This window comes from Musca autumnalis, unplaced genomic scaffold, assembly GCF_047663935.1.
Source record: "Musca autumnalis isolate F117 unplaced genomic scaffold, ASM4766393v1 scaffold_5, whole genome shotgun sequence".
Lineage (NCBI taxonomy): Eukaryota > Metazoa > Arthropoda > Insecta > Diptera > Muscidae > Musca > Musca autumnalis.
The window spans coordinates 189,197,340-189,221,175 of NW_027412088.1; the positions used below are offsets into that span (position 1 = coordinate 189,197,340).

At 34.8% G+C, this 23,836-nt stretch overlaps 1 protein-coding gene and 1 long non-coding RNA gene across 18 annotated transcripts in view; one reads left to right on the forward strand and one right to left on the reverse strand.

Moving 5' to 3' along the window:
* The window catches only part of Treh (Trehalase), a 70,522-nt gene that overhangs the window by 14,477 nt on the left and 32,209 nt on the right, over positions 1–23,836 (forward strand). For 3 of the 16 annotated variants that reach the window (XR_012413091.1, XR_012413090.1, XM_073988684.1), the window contains exon 1: positions 20,581–23,585. The exons of 4 other annotated variants lie outside the window; for them this stretch is intronic. Coding sequence is in view for 3 of the 12 variants with exons in the window: in XM_073988689.1 (XP_073844790.1) it covers positions 17,625–17,764 (140 nt within the window). In the remaining 9 variants the exon portion in view is untranslated. Of the gene's footprint in view, positions 1–5,461; positions 5,934–17,088; positions 17,284–17,510; positions 17,765–20,580; positions 23,821–23,836 lie in introns of those variants that run through there. 9 more of the 16 variants (XR_012413092.1, XM_073988685.1, XR_012413099.1 and 6 more) reach the window with 8 other exon arrangements.
* Positions 1,576–17,616, reverse strand: LOC141404876 (uncharacterized). 2 transcript variants are annotated; one of them, XR_012413101.1, is made up of 4 exons: positions 17,348–17,437; positions 16,317–16,492; positions 16,165–16,247; positions 1,576–2,678 (listed from the first exon to the last, which is right to left on the reverse strand). It is a non-coding gene; the product is annotated as an uncharacterized lncRNA (long non-coding RNA). The 2 variants fall into 2 exon arrangements; XR_012413100.1 differs by lacking the exons at positions 1,576–2,678; positions 16,165–16,247 and adding an exon at positions 16,676–17,227 and having other exon boundaries at positions 16,446–16,492; positions 17,340–17,616.

The window sequence follows — 23,836 nt, forward strand, 5'->3', positions numbered from 1 at the left end:
GGTGGAAACTAGTAAAAGAACTAAATAATCAGGAACCAAAAATAAGTCAAAAATTATCTGCAGAAACCTTTAAGGAATATTTCCGAAACCTTTTGAACCCTGAACAGATTGCCTTTAATATATCGTATGCACCAATGCTCATAACGGATAGTTTTTTGGATAAGGATATTTCATTAGAAGAAATCAAACACATGTTAAGGACGGTAAAATTGCGAAAGGCGCCGGGTGAAGACGGAATTCCTTATGAATTTTTTATCAACGCCACTGATGACTTCCTTACTGTATTAGCGCGATCATATAACAGAGTCTATGAAACTAGAGAAGTGGAAGATTCCTTTGTGAATTCAATAATATTTCCAATCCACAAAAAAGGAAGCATAAACGAGGTTTCGAATTACAGAGGAATATCTTTTATGAATAGCGTGGCCAAAATATTTATGGGAATTCTCAATGAAAGGTTAATAACATGGGTTGAGAATCGAAAAATTCTGCTGGAATATCAGGCTGGCTTCAGGAGAAATTATTCAACAGCCGATAATGTGTACAACCTAGCCGCTATAGTCAATATTAAATTATCGAAAAAAAAGGAAACTATATGCATTTTTCGTTGACTTTAAGGCCGCATTTGATAACATCAGCCGAAGCTCACTTATATACAAACTACATCAAATCGGAATTTCTTACAAGTTTGCAAAAATGGTAGAAAGCATGTATCAAAACACGAAATCAACGGTTTGGACGGGAGAAGTGAGATCTGATTATTTTAATACAGTATCTGGTGTGAAGCAGGGTTGTTTGCTGTCGCCTCTGCTATTCGCATTGTACATAAATGATCTTCATGATTTCTTAAAAGGAGGTGTTGATTTAGAGGGTCTGAATATAAGAATATTGCTATACGCAGATGATATTGTTATAGTTGCGGATGATAGGAGGATACTACAAACCATGATAAAGAATCTCGGAGAATATTGTTTAAAATGGAACCTAATAGTGAACGTGGGCAAATCAAAAATAATGGTTTTCCGAAAAGGAGGCAGACTATCCGCACAGGAAAAATGGTTTTATTTTGGGGAAGAGATTGAAATCGTTTCTCAATATAACTATCTGGGAGTTATTGTAACCCCGCAAATGTCATTTCTAAAACACATACAAAATCGAAATAGTCAAGCGAAGAGTGCAATCAACGTGACATGCAAGAACTTTTTAAATAAAAACGACGTTGGCTTGTCTCAGAAATGGAATGTTTATCAAGCAGTTTGCAGAGCAATCCAATCGCATGCCGCACAAGTATGGGGTCACTTACACTTTGAAGAAGTAGACAAACTGCAGCGCTTTTTTCTGCCAGATTCAACGCCAAACTATGCCCTCTCGATCGAGACAGGTCTCGAGGCAGGACATGTCCACATGCTAAAATTGCATTTAAAATATATTTGGCGGACTTTATTCCGTTATAATCAGGGTCGATTACCATGTAAGCTCAGTAAAATAATAGTTCGGAAAAATCTTTTTTGGGTACAATCATTAAATGATCTACTTAATTCAATGCAAATGCAGACAGTACTAGAATACATCGCACAAAATTCCTGGAATATTATGGAGTCTACTTTAATTGATCAAGTAATAGCATGTAAAAAAGCTAAAGATCTTCAGAGGGCCCATCAAAGCAGTTACCGTATGTATAAAAACTTAAACCTAACACGAGGATTATGCTATTTTGATGGGAATTACAGCTCTCAAGAAATATCCTGGATATTGAAAGCACGGTGTGACTTAATACTACTTAACGGAAATCTTAATATGTTACAACCGGATGTAAATGACAACTGTACACTCTGCAATCTACGTGAAAAAGAAACGCTGCAACACTTCCTTGTTTTCTGTCCTATATTAGGAGAATACAGAACACAAAATTTTTGGCAAACCTTTACTTCAAGAACATGAGATTATATCAATATTAAATGGAGACGATTTGAGCGATTGGAAGAGGCTAGTTGCTTATCTAAAAGTGGCACTTCGATATCGGAAACTAATTATTACTGAATTTAATTGATAAATCTTCTTAACAAATATATAAAGTAATATGTATATATCTTTATTTCAATACCGACTGACGACATAATGTCAAAGTCGTAAATCCTTTATTTACTTATGTTTTAGAAATTATCTGTAAACATAAATATGTATCTAAATGACAAAATAAAGTGATACTACTACTGCTACTACCCAGCAAAATGTTGGATGCCAAAGATGCCATTTAATCATGGGTGCACGTGATCTGGCATGTCATCTTTTTAGCATCGATGAATTTTATATGAGCGTTGACCCCAAAAGATGCTATTCATTTCTGGATCCAAGGCATGTCATTTACACCAATGTTTTGTCATGTCATTTTCACCAGTGCCTTGGCATGTCATTTTCACCAACCCTTTGCAATGACACTATCATTACATTTTAACAACGTTGGTTGTGATTTCCAGTCTCCGACAACTTCAAGCCTATTGTAAATAATTAATCTTATATGTTTAGAAAAATGTGTATAAATAAAAACACTAAATTCATCTCTATTGGATCGATGGAATGGGTTCAAATGCTGATGAAAATATCGGATCTTTCACGACTTTCTTTGCATTGGTTCAAATGCTAATGAAAAGATCGGATCTTTTAACTTCGACGAATGTCTGTAATTATATTAAAATAAACAATTTTTAATAACATTTTTGTTGTGATGGTAGATAATATTCAAAAGGACACATTAGAAAAGAAATTATTAAAAAATTATTGTAATTCTGTCATTTAAGCGGATGCCAAATAAAAAATATTTTGTATAATAAGCATTCAGAGAAAAGTAAGAAGCATAGGCAAAGGGCCAGGTAAAACGAAAAGTAATAGAAATAAAACCTTAAAACAAATTGTGGAGAATTGAAATGAAACAAAATGCCTATTCTCTGGAACCGCCAGAATCTACTACTTTTTTTACTAGGATAACAAATTTTCCTTTATGTTATCGAAAAAATAGTAGAAATTAGTAGATTCTTGCAGTTCTGGAATAGACCAACAAATAAACAGAAACTCCAACTTAAAATCCAAAATGTTTTTTATCACAGCTGGTACCAGGCGCCTTGGTTTGGATATTAGTGGAAATTATGCTTCTGTATACACTTTCTAAAATAAATTATGCTTCTATGGACCCTTTCTGAATGAAAGGTGCTTCTATAGGCCCTTTCTGAATGAAATAGTGCTTCTATAGACTCTTTCTGTATGAAAGGGTGCTTCTATAGACCCTCTCTAAAAGAAAGAGTGTTGCTCTAGAGCCTTTCCGATGGAAAGGGTGCTTCTATAGACCCTCTCTGAAAGAATGAGTGCTGCTCTATAGCCTTTCCGATAGAAAGGGTGCTTCTATAGGCCCTTTCTGAATGAAATAGTGCTTCTATAGACTCTTTCTGAATGAAAGGGTGCTTCTATAGACTCTTTCTGAATGAAGGGTGCTTCTATAGACCCTCTCTGAAAGAAAGAGTGTTGCTCTAGAGCCTTTCCGATAGAAAGGGTGCTTCTATAGACCCTCTCTGAAAGAAAGAGTGCTGCTCTAGAGCCATTCCGATAGAAAGGGTGCTTCTATAGACCCTCTCTGAAAGAAAGAGTGCTGCTCTAGAGCCTTTCCGATAGAAAGAGTGCTTCTATAGACCCTTTCTGAAAGAAAGGGCGCTTCCATAGGCCTTTAAATATCCACGATCGGGGTCTCCGTGGTTGCTTCTAAAAATCTTTAAAAAATGGGGCTCTTTGTTTCTATGGGGCTCTTTGTTTCTTTCAAAAAATCTTTGCAAAATCCAAGTTTAGGCCCTTTCTGAATGAAAGAGTGCTTCTTTAGGCTCTTTCTAAAAGAAATTTTGCTTCTATGGACCCTTTCTGAAAGAAAGTTTGCTTCTATCGACCCTTTCTGAAAGAAAGTTTGCTTCTATAGACCCCTTTCGAAAGAAAGGGTGCTTCTATAGACCCCTTTCAAAAGAAAGGGTGCTTCTATAGATCCTCTCTGAAAGAAAGAGTGCTTTTATAGACCCTCTCTGAAAGAAAGAGTGCTTTTATAGACCCTCTCTGAAAGAAAGAGTGCTGCTCTACAGCCTTTCCCATAGAAAGGGTGCTTCCATAGACCCTTTCCGAAAAAAAGGGTGCTTCTATAGACCCTTTCCGAAAGAAAGGGTGCTTCTATAGACCCCTTTCGAAAGATAGGGTGCTTCTATAGACCCCTTTCGAAAGAAAGGGTGCTTCTAAAGACCCCTTTCGAAAGAAAGGGTGCTTCTATAGACCCTCTCTGAAAGAAAGGTTGCTTCTATAGACCCTTTCCGAAAGAAAGGGTGCTTCTATAGACCCTCTCTGAAAGAAAGAGTGCTGCTCTACAGCCTTTCCCATAGAAAGGGTGCTTCCATAGACCCTTTCCGAAAAAAAGGGTGCTTCTATAGACCCTTTCCGAAAAAAAGGGTGCTTCTATAGACCCTTTCCGAAAGAAAGGGTGCTTCTAAAGACCCCTTTCGAAAGAAAGGGTGCTTCTATAGACCCTCTCTGAAAGAAAGAGTGCTGCTCTAGACCCTTTCCGAAAGAAAGGGTGCTTCTATAGACCCTTTCCGAAAGAAAGGTTGCTTCTATAGACCCTTTCCGAAAGAAAGGGTGCTTCTATAGACCCTCTCTGAAAGAAAGGTTGCTTCTATAGACCCTTTCCGAAAGAAAGGGTGCTTCTATAGACCCTCTCTGAAAGAAAGAGTGCTGCTCTAGAGCCTTTCCGAAAGAAAGGGTGCTTCTATAGACCCTTTCCGAAAGAAAGGGTGCTTCTATAGACCCTTTCCGAAAGAAAGGGTGCTTCTATAGACCCTTTCCGGAAGAAAGGCTGCTTCTATAGACCCCTTTCGAAAGAAAGGGTGCTTCTATAGACCACTTTCGAAAGAAAGGGTGCATCTATAGACCCCTTTCGAAAGAAAGGGTGCTTCTATAGACCCTTTTCGAAAGAAAGGGTGCTTCTATAGACCCTTTTCGAAAGAAAGGGTGCTTCTATATGCCCTTAAAAAATCCGCGAACGGGGTCTCTGTGGTTGCTTCTAAAAATCTTAAAAAATATGGGGCTCTTTGTTTCTTCCAAAAAATCTTTGAAAAATCCAAGTTTATGATATACTTAAGCTATTCCTAAAAATCTTTAAAAAATCCAAGTTTCTGGAACTCTTGGTAGCTCCTAAAAATCTTTAGAAAATCCACGTTTATGGGGCTCCTTGTTTCCGACTTGGAAGTGTATCCAAACTTCTCATTTCTACTGTAATTTTAAAGAAAAATTAACAGTTTACAAAATATGGCATCTAGTAGAGAGAATTTACATTGAAATGCGATAAAAACTGATCTCCTCCCTCCCTCTCCCTCGCACCAATCTCTTATCTCATTACGATAAACACTGAGATCCACAATTTGGGAGCTTAAAGTGCAAGTGGTTTTTAGACTTTGACGTGGGGATAAACACGTCATGGGAAGCTCTGTTACTCTCAAAACAATTGCGGTCAATGAGAGAATGACGAAGTAGTGTGTGCTTCGCGTTGCATTGCCTCTGCCATTCATTTATTTACAACAGAACAGGCGTTTTTGGCCATCATTCCATTGGAAGCAAGCAAAGCAAGCGAGCATTGCACTATCATTTTTTTGAAATTGCAACGGTAAAATAGTGTACTAAAGAAGAACAAGAACAAAAATTAAAAAAATTACATTGTGTTTAGACTATTTTTATATTTGAAACAAAAAAAAAGAAACAAAAACTTTGTGAAAGAATAAAACAAAACTTTCATTTGAAACAAGTGTCAAGTCTACCTGTAGCAGCAGTACAGTTGTCACCCATCCATCCAAGTCAGCTGTTGATTGTATCGTGAAACAGAACCAGTTTTCAATGAATTCAAACTCCAGTAAAAGGTGAGTTGGTTTTTTTTCGTTAGAATTTCCAATAAATGTTTACAAAATGTTGCACTTTAGTTGCATAATTTGTTTGCTTTTCAAAAAAACCAACAGTAAGAATTGTTATGCAAAAAAAAAATCGAGAGCGAAAATTGAAAAGTAGCCATAGTTGCAAAATAAAATTTGAAAAAAAAACAATGTGTGTCGGTGTGTTTGCCTGCAGTGAAATGCATAAAAATGTGCATTTGTAAATGCTTACCAGAAAACGTGATATTTTGATAAATTATTTACGTAGGCATACATACATACTTGCATTTATATGAGGGTCATGTGTGCCATTGACGAAGTTTTTAATTTCAGTTTCTTTGAAATTGAAATTCTTTGTTTACCCTTTGAACAACAGTTGTCGGTCGGCCCACCTAGCCGGTGTTCTTTGTTTACCTTCTGATTTTAAATAATCGAAGTGTTTTGTTTAGAGTGGTACTAACAGATGTTCCTTCCAAAAATTCCCATAAATGTGGATTTTTAAAATAATTTTAGGAGCCACAAAAGTGGTTCCAAAGCGCCAAATAAACGTGGATTTTTTAAAGATTTTTAGGAGCAACCAAAGCGCCAAATATACGTGGATTTTTTAAAGATTTTTAGGAGCAACCACAGCGCCCAATAAACATGGATTTTTTAAAGATTTTTAGGAGCAACCAAAACGCCAAATAAACGTGGATTTTTTAAAGATTTTTAGGAGCAACTAAAGCGCCAAATAGACGTGGATTTTTTAAAGATTTTTAGGAGCAACCAAAGCGCCAAATAAACGTGGATTTTTTAAAGATTTTTAGGAGCCACCAAAGCCCTAAATAAACTTTGATTTTTTAAAGATTTTTAGGAGCCACCAAAACGCCAAATAAACGTGGATTTTTTTAAAGATTTTTAGGAGCAACCAAAGTGCCAAATAAACGTGGATTTTTTAAAGATTTTTAGGAGCAACCAAAGCGCCAAATAAACGTGTATTTTTTAAAGAATTTTAGAAGCCACCAAAGAGGCCCATAAACGTGGATTTTTTTAAAGATTTTTAGGAGCAACCAAAGCGCCAAATAAACGTGGATTTTTTAAAGATTTTTAGGAGGAACCACAACGCCAAATAAACGTGGATTTTTTAATGATTTTTAGGAGCAACCAAAGCGCCAAATAAACGTGGATTTTTTAAAGATTTTTAGGAGCAACCAAAGCGCCAAATAAACGTGGATTTTTTAAAGATTTTTAGGAGCAACCAAAGCGCCAAATAAACGTGGATTGTTTAAAGATTTTTAGGAGCAACCAAAGCGCCAAATAAACGTGGATTTTTTACAGATTTTTAGTAGCAACCAAAGCGCCAAATAAACGTGGATTTTTTAAAGATTTTTAGGAGCAACCAAAGCGCCAAATAAACGTGGATTTTTTAAAGATTTTTAGGAGCAACCAAAGCCCCAAATAAACGTGGATTTTTTTAAAGATTTTTAGGAGCAACCAAAGCCCCAAATAAACGTGGATTTTTTCAAGATTTTTAGGAGCAACCAAAGCGCCAAATAAACGTGGACTTTTTAAAGATTTTTAGGAGCAACCAAAGCGCCAAATAAACGTGGTTTTTTAAGATTTTTAGGAGCAAACAAAGCGCCAAATAAACGTGGATTTTTTAAAGATTTTTAGGAGCAACCAAAGCGCCAAATAAACGTGGATTTTTTAAAGATTTTTAGAAGCAAACAAAGCGCCAAATAAACGTGGATTTTTTAAAGATTTTTAGGAGCAACCAAAGCGCCAAATAAACGTGGATTTTTTAAAGAATTTTAGGAGCAACCAAATCGCCAAATAAACGTGGATTTTTTAAAGATTTTTAGGAGCAACCAAAGCGCCAAATAAACGTGGATTTTTTAAAGATTTTTAGAAGTAACCAAAGCGCCAAATAAACCTGGATTTTTTAAAGATTTTTAGGGGCAACCAAAACGCCAAATATACGTGGATTTTTTAAAGATTTTTAAGAGCAACCAAAGCGCCAAATAAACGTGGATTTTTTAAAGATTTTTAGAAGTAACCAAAGCGCCAAATAAACGTGGATTTTTTAAAGAATTTTAGGAGCAACCAAATCGCCAAATAAACGTGGATTTTTTAAAGATTTTTAGGAGCAACCAAAGCGCCAAATAAACGTGGATTTTTTAAAGATTTTTAGAAGTAACCAAAGCGCCAAATAAACGTGGATTTTTCAAAGATTTTTAGAAGTAACCAAATCGCCAAATAAACCTGGATTTTTTAAAGATTTTTAGGGGCAACCAAAACGCCAAATATACGTGGATTTTTTAAAGATTTTTAGGAGCAACTAAAGCGCCAAATAAACGTGGATTTTTTAAAGATTTTTAGGAGCAACCAAAACGCCAAATAAACGTGGATTTTTTAAAGAATTTTTGGGAGCAACCAAAGCGCCAAATAAACGTGGATTTTTTAAAGATTTTTAGAAGTAACCAAATCGCCAAATAAACCTGGATTTTTTAAAGATTTTTAGGGGCAACCAAAACGCCAAATATACGTGGATTTTTTAAAGATTTTTAGGAGCAACCAAAGCGCCAAATAAACGTGGATTTTTTAAAGATTTTTCGGAGCAACCAAAGCGCCAAATAAACGTGGATTTTTTAAAGAATTTTTGGGAGCAACCAAAGCGCCAAATAAACGTGGATTTTTTAAAGATTTTTAGGAGCAACCAAAATGATCTATAGATGCACCCTTTCTTTCAGAAATGGTCTATAGAAACACCCTTTCTTAGAAAAATGATCTATAGAAGCACCCTTTCTTAGAAAAATGATCTATAGAAGCACCCTTTCTTTCAGAAATGGTCTATAGAAACACCCTTTCTTTCAGAAATGGTCTTTAGAAGCACCCATTCTTCGGGAAATGGTCTATAAAACCACCCTTTCTTTGAGAAATGGTCTATAGAAGCACCCTTTCTTTCAGAAATGGTCTATAGAAACACCCTTTCTTAGAAAAATGATCTATAGAAGCACCCTTTCTTTCAGAAATGGTCTATAGAAACACCCTTTCTTTCAGAAATGGTCTTTAGAAGCACCCATTCTTCGGGAAATGGTCTATAAAACCACCCTTTCTTTGAGAAATGGTCTATAGAAGCACCCTTTCTTTGAGAAATGGTCTATAGAAGCACCCTTTCTCTGAGAAATGGTCTATAGAAGCACCCTTTCTTTCAGAAATGGTCTATAGAAGCACCCTTTCTTTCAGAAATGGTCTATAGAAGCACCCTTTCTCTGAGAAATGGTCTATAGAAGCACACTTTCTTTCAGAAATGGTCTATAGAAGCGCCCTTTCTTTGAAAAATGGTCTATAGAAGCACCCTTTCTTGAAGAAAGGGTCTATAGAAGCACTCTTTCTTTCAGAAATGGTCTATAGAAGCACCCTTTCTTTCAGAAAGGTTCTATAGAAGCACCCTTTCTTGAAGAAAGGGTCTATAGAAGCACCCTTTCTTGAAGAAAGGGTCTATAGAAGCACCCTTTCTTGAAGAAAGGGTCTATAGAAGCACCCTTTCTTGAAGAAAGGGTCTATAGAAGCACCCTTTCTTGAAGAAAGGGTCTATAGAAGCACCCTTTCTTGAAGAAAGGGTCTATAGAAGCACCCTTTCTTGAAGAAAGGGTCTATAGAAGCACCCTTTCTTGAAGAAAGGGTCTATAGAAGCACCCTTTCTTGAAGAAAGGGTCTATAGAAGCACCCTTTCTTGAAGAAAGGGTCTATAGAAGCACCCTTTCTTGAAGAAAGGGTCTATAGAAGCACCCTTTCTTGAAGAAAGGGTCTATAGAAGCACCCTTTCTTGAAGAAAGGGTCTATAGAAGCACCCTTTCTTGAAGAAAGGGTCTATAGAAGCACCCTTTCTTGAAGAAAGGGTCTATAGAAGCACCCTTTCTTGAAGAAAGGGTCTATAGAAGCACCCTTTCTTGAAGAAAGGGTCTATAGAAGCACCCTTTCTTGAAGAAAGGGTCTATAGAAGCACCCTTTCTTGAAGAAAGGGTCTATAGAAGCACCCTTTCTTGAAGAAAGGGTCTATAGAAGCACCCTTTCTTGAAGAAAGGGTCTATAGAAGCACCCTTTCTTGAAGAAAGGGTCTATAGAAGCACCCTTTCTTGAAGAAAGGGTCTATAGAAGCACCCTTTCTTGAAGAAAGGGTCTATAGAAGCACCCTTTCTTGAAGAAAGGGTCTATAGAAGCACCCTTTCTTGAAGAAAGGGTCTATAGAAGCACCCTTTCTTGAAGAAAGGGTCTATAGAAGCACCCTTTCTTGAAGAAAGGGTCTATAGAAGCACCCTTTCTTGAAGAAAGGGTCTATAGAAGCACCCTTTCTTGAAGAAAGGGTCTATAGAAGCACCCTTTCTTGAAGAAAGGGTCTATAGAAGCACCCTTTCTTGAAGAAAGGGTCTATAGAAGCACCCTTTCTTGAAGAAAGGGTCTATAGAAGCACCCTTTCTTGAAGAAAGGGTCTATAGAAGCACCCTTTCTTGAAGAAAGGGTCTATAGAAGCACCCTTTCTTGAAGAAAGGGTCTATAGAAGCACCCTTTCTTGAAGAAAGGGTCTATAGAAGCACCCTTTCTTGAAGAAAGGGTCTATAGAAGCACCCTTTCTTGAAGAAAGGGTCTATAGAAGCACCCTTTCTTGAAGAAAGGGTCTATAGAAGCACCCTTTCTTGAAGAAAGGGTCTATAGAAGCACCCTTTCTTGAAGAAAGGGTCTATAGAAGCACCCTTTCTTGAAGAAAGGGTCTATAGAAGCACCCTTTCTTGAAGAAAGGGTCTATAGAAGCACCCTTTCTTGAAGAAAGGGTCTATAGAAGCACCCTTTCTTGAAGAAAGGGTCTATAGAAGCACCCTTTCTTGAAGAAAGGGTCTATAGAAGCACCCTTTCTTGAAGAAAGGGTCTATAGAAGCACCCTTTCTTGAAGAAAGGGTCTATAGAAGCACCCTTTCTTGAAGAAAGGGTCTATAGAAGCACGCTTTCTTGAAGAAAGGGTCTATAGAAGCACCCTTTCTTGAAGAAAGGGTCTATAGAAGCACCCTTTCTTGAAGAAAGGGTCTATAGAAGCACCCTTTCTTGAAGAAAGGGTCTATAGAAGCACCCTTTCTTGAAGAAAGGGTCTATAGAAGCACCCTTTCTTGAAGAAAGGGTCTATAGAAGCACCCTTTCTTGAAGAAAGGGTCTATAGAAGCACCCTTTCTTGAAGAAAGGGTCTATAGAAGCACCCTTTCTTGAAGAAAGGGTCTATAGAAGCACCCTTTCTTGAAGAAAGGGTCTATAGAAGCACCCTTTCTTGAAGAAAGGGTCTATAGAAGCACCCTTTCTTGAAGAAAGGGTCTATAGAAGCACCCTTTCTTGAAGAAAGGGTCTATAGAAGCACCCTTTCTTGAAGAAAGGGTCTATAGAAGCACCCTTTCTTGAAGAAAGGGTCTATGGAAGCACCCTTTCTTGAAGAAAGAGTCTATAGAAGCACCCTTTCTTGAAGAAAGGGTCTATGGAAGCACCCTTTCTTGAAGAAAGAGTCTATAGAAGCACCCTTTCTTGAAGAAAGGGTCTATAGAAGCACCCTTTCTTGAAGAAAGAGTCTATGGAAGCACCCTTTCTTTCAGAAATGGTCTATAGAAGCACCCTTTCTTTCAGAAATGATCTATAGAAGCAGCTTTTTCAGAAATGGTCTATAGAAGCAGCCTTCCTTCTTTCAGAAATGGTCTAAAGAAGCACCCTTTCTTTCAGAAATGGTCTTAAGAAGCACCCTTTCTTTCAGAAATGGTCTATAGAAGCACCCTTTCTTTCAGAAATGATCTATAGAAACAGCTTTTTCAGAAATGATCTATAGAAGCAGCCTTCCTTCTTTCAGCAATGGTCTATAGAAGCACCCTTTCTTTCAGAAATGGTCTACAGAAGCACCCTTTCTTTCAGAAATGATCTATAGAAGCAGCTTTTTCAGAAATGGTCTATAGAAGCAGCCTTCCTTCTTTCAGAAATGGTCTAAAGAAGCGCCCTTTCTTTCAGAAATGGTCTATAGAAGCACCCTTTCTTTCAGAAATGGTCTATAGAACTGGACTTTCTTTCGGAAAGATTCTATAGAAGCACCCTTTCATTCAGAAACGGACTATAGATGCACTCTTTTCCGTTAAAAAAGTGCGAGAACAAAATGCATATGTACATCCACCAGTCTACGAGTCTTTTTTCAATAGTTTTGTTTATTTTTAGATTTGCCACTAAATCATTTATTTCAACCTTTATTTTATTGCCATTTTGTCTGCTCCTATTATTTTTGCGGAAAGCTTAACATCTGTGCCTGACAGATGTCCACTGAATACATACAGAATCGAAAGAGAAAATAAATAATCAGCGCCACATATTTTGAAATGAAAAATAAACATTTCATGATTCCCTTTAATTTGCCTTTCGTAACAAACAAATTCAAGTGCAGAAGTGCATGAAAAAATGAGTGGAAAGCAATTAAACGTTGTCGCGTGACAAAAACGATTTGAAATTTGTCTGTGGTGTATTTTCGTATTCCATCTTAAGCGGTTTCTACACGGTCTGCTTTTTACATAAGGACTGTCAGTTTTTACAGATCATAATTTTGTACACATGGTGTGAAACATAGAGAAATTTCAATGCATTAAAGTGATATGGCAATACACATGTACTTTTTTACGAATAGAACGTTTAACATATAAACAGCAAAGTTCTAAATTACATATGTTTTTGTAAAACGGGCTAGCTATGCAGATACATCTACCTTTATTATTTCACCATGCCATTTGACGTTTTATGCCATGGCTACAGGGATGTATTTTTCATACCTGGCCTACCTCTACTTTATTGTACCATGAGATCAGCCATAAGCAAAATGGCGCCAGTGCCAATGTCAGCTCCCTAAAGTATGCAAAAAAATATGGTGCAAATTTTTTTGCATTTTAGGAATGTCGGCCACAATAATTGAAAAGATTGACCTTTCTAATAGCAGGTTTACATCAGCCTTCTCAGTGAACTCTTCTCTCTCCACACACACACAATTCAACCAATTGAAAAAGCAGCACTCACACAATGGCACCCCGCAAAGTATGCAATAGAAAAATATGTTGCCTATCGCTGGTTTACATATAACTGGATTTAATAAATCCTCTGGATTAAAAATGTCAATTTCATCGCGTATGCGTCAAAAAAGAAGTCCTCATTAACAAGATTAACATGACATTATCTATATCTTGCAATAGATTTCATGACATTATTATGTCTAAGCAACACTGAGAAGTATTTACATAAAAGGAGATTGAGTAAAACTAAGTATTTAATTTTAAACTCACAGTCATTCTTTATTCCATCTCACAAGATCCTCTAGAAGTTATTTGGGGTTATTCTGAACGAAAATTCCCCGTGAGTTTTTTCACGTTCTCCCCTAAATCGAAACGGCAAAAAGAAAAAGAATCACGGGGAATTTTCGTTCAGAATAACGCCAAATAACTTCTAGAGGATCTTGTGAGGTGGAATGAAGAATGATTGTGAGATTAAAATTAAAACCTCAGTTTTACTCAATCCCCTTTGATCCTTAGAGATAAGGCGTAAATCTACTGTAAAAGCTTTAAACCTTATATCATGTTTACATGAAGACCTAATTAATGTTGAGCTCTCTTTATAGGCCTAAATTCTAAAATGCAATGAATCTACATTTTCCATTGATAACGAATGGATATGAACTGTGAGGGTTTTTATGACGTATATACATACATATATACATATGGATCTCCGTATGTATGTACATATATTTGCGCTCAAAAGTATAAACATGTGTAATTATCCCCTAGCAACTAATTCGATTTGTAATTTAGTCGGTTTAACAATAAATACCAATAATGCAATTTGTAATTTTATACGAATAGTAAACAGTCTGTCTGTCTATCTGCCCAGTCACCAGTTGTTATCTTAACTAATTGCGTCAAGTAGACGAAAAGCTTTAAAGCTCATATTTATTTTAGTTAATTGTTGGAATTGGAATTTCGATACCGGATGAATGAGTTACATGGGAAAATATTCTTAAACTGGGAAAGCCCAGAGTGAATAATCATCATCATCATCAGACAGTGGAGAAAGTTCATGTCGCGATTTTCGTTTATATAAGGCGATTAAAGTTTTTAATAGCAAACAGTGTTTAATTATATACAGTAAATGGCTAAAGTTAATAAATGTAATGGCATGTTTACATAAGAGCTTTTTGCCTCTTTAACCTTTATTAGGCTTTATTTCTTAGAGAAATGGTCTATAGAAGCACCCTTTCTTAGAGAAATGGTCTATAGAAGCACCCTTTCTTAGAGAAATGGTCTATAGAAGCACCCTTTCTTAGAGAAAAGGTCTATAGAAGCACCCGTTCTTAGAGAAATGGTCTATAGAAGCACCCTTTCTTAGAGAAATGGTCTATAGAAGCACCCTTTCTTAGAGAAATGATGTATAGAAGCACCCTTTCTTAGAGAAATGGTCTATAGAAGCACCCTTTCTTAGAGAAATGGTCTATAGAAGCACCCTTTCTTAGAAAAATGGTTTATAGAAGCACCCTTTCTTAGAGAAATGGTCTATAGAAGCACCCTTTCTTAGAGAAATAGTCTATGAAGCACCCTTTCTTAGAGAAATAGTCTATAGAAGCACCCTTTCTTAGAGAAATGGTCTATAGAAGCACCCTTTCTTAGAGAAATGGTCTATAGAATCACCCTTTCTTTGAGAAATGGTCTATAGAAGCACCCTTTCTTTCAGAAATGGTCTATAGAAGCACCCTTTCTTAGAGAAATGGTCTATAGAAGCACCCTTTCTTAGAGAAAGAATCATTCTTATTTTCCGACGGCAACTCGTGGTTTGGCGAATCACTATCTCTGTTCACTATCATATGCTGATGGCTTAATAATCATTCGTGAGGGCGATGACGTAAATATCTCCAACTGTCGAAGTAGGTTAAGAGATCGGTACGTTGATTGCTCTCAGTACTCCAATTAACCGCTGAACAGAGTTAAGAGATCGGTGCGTTGATTACTCTCAGTACCCCAATTAACTCACACACCACACAAAAGAGTTAAGAGTTTGGTACGTCGATTGCTCTCAGTACCCCAATTAACTCACACACCACACTAAAGAGTTAAGAGATTGGTACGTCGATTGCTCGCAGTACCCCAATTAACTCACTACAATAACTACTCTACAGAGTTATAAGATCGGTACTTATCATACCCCAGTTAACTCACTACTATCCCACAGAGTTAAAAGATTGGTACTTATCATACCCCAGTTAACTCAACAGCGGTCAACAGACAACTGTCCCGAGTGACGGCAAGGCATCTCCTTTTATAGCGTGGCGGTGGTGGCTGCGCCAACCAACTGCAGTCAACTTCAGTTGTGGTGCTGTTGTTTATTGCCTTTACCGCTAGGGGTGACGCTGCTGTGGTAGTACCATCTGTTGATATGAGAGGTCGTCGTTTGGCCGTTAATTTAAATTTGCAATTCACAATTTTGAATTCAAGTATTTTTTTTTAATAATTTCCATATTTTCTGTACCCCAAAAACGAGAGATCTGATATCTTGACTTTTGGAGCGTTACAACTTTTACACATTTTACCCGAAAACGTTCCCGTACAGAAAAAATTTGTAAAATGTTCACTTCTCTTTAAACAAAAATGGCGCCGAATGACGGTCTCTTTAAGAACTTTTTAATCGACAAATTTGAGCGTGTAAAAAATAGTAACATGGATGCCGGCGTCTGATTGGCTGGTACGCCGACTTTGACATTTGTTCCAGCTTTTTTGACGTTTTTTCTATTTTTGAGTTCACGAACTTTTAGAAAACACATTTGTGTGAGAACAATTTTTCTCTCTTTCTCTCTTTTACGAGCTTTACTATTAAAAAGTACGGGAACAAAGCGTTAGGTTTCAAAATGCAATACGGGTCTACTCATGAAATTTGAAACTTCGAAATTTGCTACCATAAAATACTGATTTTTCATCCTAAACGTGTAATAAAAATGAACTACGATAGTTCTGAATACTTTATATTTACATTTTGATTCAAATTTGTTCCATTTTAGAGGATTTTCAAAATGTATTTATGTTTTTCCTGAGAAAATTTTTCGGAACGACCCTATTATTCAATATTTTCTTTGACATTAAATTTTCTATAACAACAATGTTGTTTTTGTAAATTTGTTAGTTGTTGTAATTCATGCATTTACCTTATATAAATTTGCTTTGGTTCGAACGAAACACCCTTTCTTTCAGAAATGATCTATAGAAGCACTCGTTTTCCACTTCGGACCTATTAAAGAGAAACATAAGTCCAAACTGGTTTTATTAATATACTCAGATATTCCATTTTTTAACTTACCTTATTTTTTTACAAAAACTTCTCTCCAGACCCACAGATAATAGCTTCGTTCTCACCGTTTTTTTTTTTTTGCTTCATTTTCGATTGTCTATCGGCATTTCACAATTTGTATTCTGTTGTGTCTGTTGCATAGTGTAATAAAATAAAACATCTATCATGTTGAGCCTAAAAGTATACTTTCGTTTTCAAAGAAACAAATAAAAACGGTATTACTTCCATTTATGAAAAAAAATAAAATGCACTTTGAATAACAACAACAATTGCCCTTCATGGCCAATTGTATTTGCTTTTTGCTTGCTTTTCTAGTTGCACACTTTGTATTTGTAATTATTTTTTAAGTAGTTTTTATTATTACTCACGTTGTGTCATTTATAATTTTGTTCCTTTGTAATTTAGAAAAGAACAAAAAATCGTTAACTTGGTTCAATTAGCAAAACAATTATTGTAATGCACCTTTTTTATAGATAAAGTGTGTTTGATAAAAATGACGACGAGACAAACCTAGACAAAAAAACCAAGATTTTTTTTAAACATCTGTTCAAATTGTCGCCATGTCAGGCAATTATTCAACAGGTTTTTTTCATATTTCATAAGAGGCAAAGTAAATTGTAGAAAAACGAGATTTTACACGATTGCAGTAGCACGGGCACGGGGCAAAGTTTTAAATGGCTTGTTGTGATTGGCTGCAGTCTTGGCGGTGTGTCGCCGCAAACAACAACAATCAAGCTGCTACTGCTGGGAGGGATAGGCAACACAATTAGAGGAGGAAACAGTAGCAATTTTCCAGTACATATGGCACATATGGCTAATAACTTCAGCTTCGCGTCACAAATTTTTACAATTATTTTAACGTCAAGTGCAATGTAGTAGCAGAAAATTAGTTGTTGTTGTTGTGTGTGTGGTAATTCTAGCTGCCATATTATTAAGAGACAGATCATTTGCATTCCATAAATATGAAAAAAAAATGGTAAAGATTAATGTACAAGTAATTATTATTATATGAATAATTACATACTTACTTACCTACCTACTTTCACTTAAATGTTTACAAAAATATTTATTGTTACTGTGAATGAATGTGAAAAATGCATGCGGGCCATCAACGTTTTTCGCGCCTTTCGTTATAATTCTATTTATTGTTTATTGATATTACTCTCTTGGGTATAGACACGAGTGGACACGAGTGTCGTAATTAGTCTGGTGAAAAGTTAGTTGCCTATCGCACATCAATTGTTGCAAAAAAAAAATCAAGCAAAGTAAATAATTCCACAAATTTTTTCTGCAAAGAAGAAGAAGAAGCACACTCATATGGCTTTGATGTTTAGTCATGTCAATAAATTCTGGAGAGCAACAAATACACGTGTTTGTGTACCAAAACGAAAGTTGTACTTCGTCTATCAAAACAGATATTTCTCTTCGTGTGTAACAACGCATCAATTTCTGGCAAGGTAATTATTGTGACAAATAATGAGAATATATTTTCCTGTTGTTTTGCACTCACACTCACTTGTTGTGTTTGCAAGAAAAATGCATTGTCAAACCCTGCAAACATTTTGCTTGACGGAAAAGTCACTTAAAAGCGATTGTGGTGTCTGCTGTCGCATTTTTATCCAAAAAATAAAAATGACTAAAGAACCAGTTCCATTTTGCGGCCCTAACTTGGCTTGTCGCTTCCGACACTACTGGAAGTTATAAAAGCGATAAAATTGACATTGACGAAAAAAAAAGAAATTTTATTCCTTCTTTTTACTTTTTATTGTTTTATTATTATTGCTCTGTTCCCGAACTGCAAAAATCTACTAATTTTTACTATTTTTTCCGATAACATAAAGGAAAAAATGTTATCGTAGTAAAAAATAGTAGCTTCTTGCAGGTTCTGGAACAGACCATATAATTGTAATTTTTTCATCATACTTACATTTTATTACTATTTTTCTTACTTAGCTGAATTACTCAGGAATTGTCGTCAACATTAATTTTTACCATTTTATATCTGATGTCGACTGGCCCGGGACTAGAACCCGGATATGCAGAATGCCAGACGAGCATGCTGTCCATAGCACCACCGCTCCATATAATACGCAGATAGACTAATATCCTCTATATGTTCAACGTTGTACAAAAAAAAATAAATGTAAACAATCGCTTTATTGATCTAAAGTAATGCTTGGTTTACATTACGAAATCCACTCGATTTCAACTGTCAATTCCTTTGCGTATACCTGAAATGAAAACTCATCTGAAATCCATTGGATTTCGTTTGACGTTCAATCAATGGAATTGACAGTCGAAATCGAGTGGATTTCGTAAATGTAAACCAAGCATAAGGCACGAAAGGGATTCTGTCATGGTGGAATAAGAAGGTGTTACATCAAATCATGTCAAACGTCAAATTTGCACACAATAATGCATTACTGTGAATTGCTTGTTTACATTTTGTATGTGATTTTATTGACAATAACGCGTTTTGACAACTCGTATGAAGATCAGCTGTTTTTGGCGTTACACCTTATTATTCCACCACGGATTCTGCACAAGGATTAAAAGAAGTTAGAATGAAAGAATGAGCATGGTTCAATGAAAGTGTTTTTGTAAAATGACAACAGTCGCTTTTTAAGACACGCATTTGCTAAGAGAAGATTTATTTAACTTCCAAATGTTTGCAGGGAATGATGATATCTTTTTTTTTTCATTATAACAATTATAACAGAGTGGGTGGCTGGGTGACGGACAGTATAATTGTTCTAATAAAGAGTAAATGAGTGTTGGTTAGTTGGATTAATGACATATCGTATTGTAAGACTAATTGGAAAGTAATGTTAAACACTTTTATTATTTGTTAGCTTTAAATCAAATGAGATTATTTACACTATTTAAACAAGACCTGAAAACGTGTCATAATAGCTCTGTTCCTTTACGCGCAAGAATCCTCAAGTTTTGACACCACACAATTCATATGAGAGCAGTTCACAACATTTGCTACTTTTGTCGGTTTTACCATTTTCAAAAGTAAAGGAACAGACCAAATGTTGAGAGAGCACCATCCAATCTCCGTATAAATAAATTCTGAAAAACACCAAATACGCATGCGGCTGGTTTATTAATATTAATAAGTTACTTTAAAATTATTGAAACAATATTCTATTAAGACAAAAGAATTTAGGTCAATTTTAGTAAAAGTAAACAAAATTTCACATAATAACAGTGTGGATGTATTGTATGGTTAGATACGGATGAATAACTAACGCTACGTTTACATTAGTAATCATTGTCATGATAATCTCTCACCTAATCTATAATAGGTACGTAATATTTTCAATTAGAGGCGTTTTTGTTGATAATAAGCTTTAGACTAACAGGCGTTTAATTGGATCGTAAAATTAATCAGTCATTATCAAGTTATTGAAATTAACATGTGTATGAAATTAAGTACATTTTTGGAAAATGTAACTAAAACTAACTAATTTTTCGGAATTACCAGTTGTTATTGGACAACTTCTCTATAGAAAAGTTTTTATCGGGCAACCTTAAGCATAGTACACACGGTCCAACAAAACTGACAGTAAACGTACTTTTGCGGCAATTTTCTGGCAAATAAAAACTATTTGTTAGCTAAAAATGATTGAAATACAACATTTAAGGTATAATTTAGTGGTTAGGAAAGTAATTATTCAGCTAGACTTTGATATTAACGAAATAGACCTCGATGACTGTCAGTTTTGTTGGACCGTGTGTACTATGATTTAGTTGTCGTCGGACAACTTTTCGATAGAAAAGTTGTTTTGGGACAACTTATTCACAGAAAAAATTGGTATCGGACAATTTTTCTGTAAATAATGTTGCCCGTTTTCTATAGAAATGATAGTTATTGAAACGTTTTTCTATAGAAAAGATTGTTATCGAATCACTTTTCTATAGAAAAGACTGTTGTCGAACAAGTTTTCTATAGAAAAATTGGTTATCGGTTAAGTTTTCTACAGAAAAGGTTGCTATCGGACAAGTTTCCCATAAAAACTTCTTATCGGACAACTTCTCTATATAAAAAGTTGTTATCGAACAACTTTTCTATTAAAAATTTTGTTATCGAAGAATTATCGGACAACTCTTTTATAGAATTGGTTGTTATCGGAGGTTATATCGAAAAACATTTCTATAGAATAAGTTGTTATCGGAAAACTTTTCCATAGAAAAAGTTGTTATCGGACATCTTTTCTTTAAAAAAGTCGTTATCAGACAACTTTTCTTTCGAATAGTTGTTATCGGACAACTTTTCTATAAAAAAAATATTATTGGGCAACTTTTCTATAGAAGCAGTTGTTACCGGACAAATTTTCTATAGAAAAAGTTGTTACCGGACAACTTCTCTATAGAAAAAGTTGTTACCGGACAAATTTTCTACAGAACAAGTTGTTATCGGACAACTTTTCTATAGAAAAGGTTGTTATCGGAAAACTTTTCTATAGAAAAAGTTGTTATCGGACAACGTTTCTATAGGCAAAGGTTTTTATCGGACAACTTTTCTATAGGAAAGGTTGTTATCGGACAACTTTTCTATAGAAAAGGTTGTTATCGTACAACTTTTCTATAGGAAAGGTTGTTATCGGACAACTTTTCTACAGAAAAGGTTGTTATCGGACAACTTTTCTATAGAAAAGGTTGTTATCGGACAACTTTTCTATAGAAAAGGTTGTTATCGGCAACTTTTCTATAGAAAAGATTAGTATGGGACAACTTTTCTATTGAAAAGGTTGTTATCGGACAACTTTTCTATTGAAAAGGTTGTAATCGGTTAAGTTTTCTACAGAAAAAGGTTGCTATCGGACATGTTTTCTATAAAAAATTGTTATCGGACAATTTCTCTATAGAAAAAGTTGTTATCGAACAACTTTTTTATTAAACATTTTGTTATCGAAGAATTATCGGACAACTCTTCTATAGAAACGGTTGTTATCGGACTACATTTCTACAGAAAAAATGTTATCGGAGAACTTTTCAAAAGCAAAAGTCGATCTCGGAAAACTTTTCTCTAGAGAAAGTAGTTATTGGACAACTTTTCTACAGTAAAAGTTGTTATCGATTAACTATTGTATAGATAAGATTTTTTTGGACAACTTTTTTGTAGAATACTTTGTTATTGGAAAACTTTTTTATAGAAAAAGTTTTTATCGGACAACTTTTCTATAAAAAAAATGTTATCGGACAGCTTTTCTATAGAAAATGTTGTTATCGGAAAACTTTTCTATAGGAAATGTTGTTATCGGACAACTTTTCTATAGAAAATGTTGTTATCGGACAACTTTTCTACAAAAAATGTTGTTATCGGACAACTTTTCTATAGAAAATGTTGTTATCGGACAACTTTTCTATAAAGAAAATTTTTATAGTTAACCTTTTCTATAGAAAAAGCTGTTATCGGACAAAATTCTGTAGACAAATATGTAATCGGAAAACTTTTCTATAGAAAATGTTGTTACCGGACAGCTTTTCTATAGAAAATGTTGTTATCGGACGACTTTTCTATAGAAAATGTTGTTATCGGACGACTTTTCTATAGAAAATGTTGTTATCGGACGACTTTTCTATAGAAAATGTTGTTATCGGACAACTTTTCTATAAAAAATGTTGTTATCGGACAACTTTTCTGTAGAACATGTTGTTATCGGACAACTTTTCTATAGAAAATTTTGTTATCGGACAACTTTTCTATAAAAAAATGTTGTTATCGGACAACATTTCTATAGAAAATGTTGTTATCGGACAAATTTTCTATAGAAAAGGTTGTTATGGGACAACTTTTCTATAGAAAATGTTGTTATCGGACAACATTTCTATAGAAAATGCTGTTATCGGACAAATTTTCTAAAGAAAAGGTTGTTATGGGACAACTTTCCTATAGAAAATGTTGTTATCGAACAACTTTTCTATAGAAAATTTTGTTATCGGACAACTTTTCTATAGAAAATTTTGTTATCGGACGACATTTCTATAGAAAATGTTGTTATCGGACAACATTTCTATAGAAAAGGTTGTTATCGGACAACTTTTTTATAGATAAGGTTGTTATCGGACAACTTTTCTATAGAAAAAGTTGTTATCGGTCAACTTTTCTATAGAAAATGTTGTTATCGTACAAAAGGTTGTTATCGGACAACTTTTCTATATAAAACGTTGTTATCGGACTAATTTTCTATAGAAAATTTTGTTATCGGACTACTTTTCTATAGAAAATGTTGTTATCGGACTGCTTTTCTATAGAAAATATTGTTATCGGACAACTTTTCTATAAAAAAAGGTTGTTATCGGACAACTTTTCTCTAGAAAAAGTTGTTATCGAACAGCTTTTCTCTAGAAAAATTTGTTATCGAACAACTTTTCTCCCAAAAAGGTTGTTATTGGATAAATTTCCATAGTCAAAGTTGTCAATTTTCCGATAGGAAATTTTGTTATCAGACAACTTTTCTATAAAAAATTGTTACCAGAAAACTTTTCTATAGCAAATTTTGTTATCGGATGACTTTCATATAGAAGAGAATATATATTAAGTGGGATTTCCTGGCTTTCTTTATATTGGCGCCAACATGGAAGAGCGTTTACGTCGATGGAGTAAAATACCTAATTTTCGTTGTCAATTGCATTGAAATCTCTCCAAAAGGACGCAATTTATATATAAATGTTTCTTTTGAGCTACTAAATGTTAATGTATGTTCGGAAAAATAGTAAAAATAAGTTGATTCTTGCAGTACTGGAACAGACCATTTGTTAACCTATTGAAGAAACACTAACCTCCAGCCAAAAGCATTAATTCTGCTCTTTAGAATTCGTTAACATTTTCTTTCTGTTCTTCAATTAAATTTGCCATTTTTGGAAATTTCTTGTTTTATTTTTAGTCGAGTTTACAAAGAAAAACGATGGTTAAGGTTAAGATTTTTATGAACATTTGCAAAAAAAAACCCAAAGTCTAAAAAACTTAAAAAACCAACTTGGGATTTGTTGGCATTTTTTGTTCGTTTCATGTCGTTTTTTTACTTAAAGGAATTTTTGCAAAGCCAGCAATTGTTAAACAATAAGAGATTGTAAACAAAAAAACCCACCGTCAACAATTAAAGAATAAAATACCTCAGGTTGTAGTTAGCTCTGGGTTCCATATCAAGACATACATCAATGTTAGTTGGACGCTTGATTTCAGACCGTGAGGATCGCTGCTAAACCGATCAATCGAACGAACGAAAAAACAAAACTCATTGCAAAAAAAATTAGCAAACCTCAAATGTAACGACTGCAAAATCAATAATGCTATAAATAATTTATAAACAAAATACAACAATAACGATAATAATAAACAAATAAAGCAAAACTTATCGCCAATCGCAAAATAAGCAACAAGCCACAATAAAACAGAAACTTTAGGAAAAAAATAGCAGACAAAAATATTAATAATCAACGATATTGTTTGTTATGGCTGTGAATTCTCTTTAATTATTTATTTTTTGTTTTTGTTCAATATGTAATTAAACCACTTA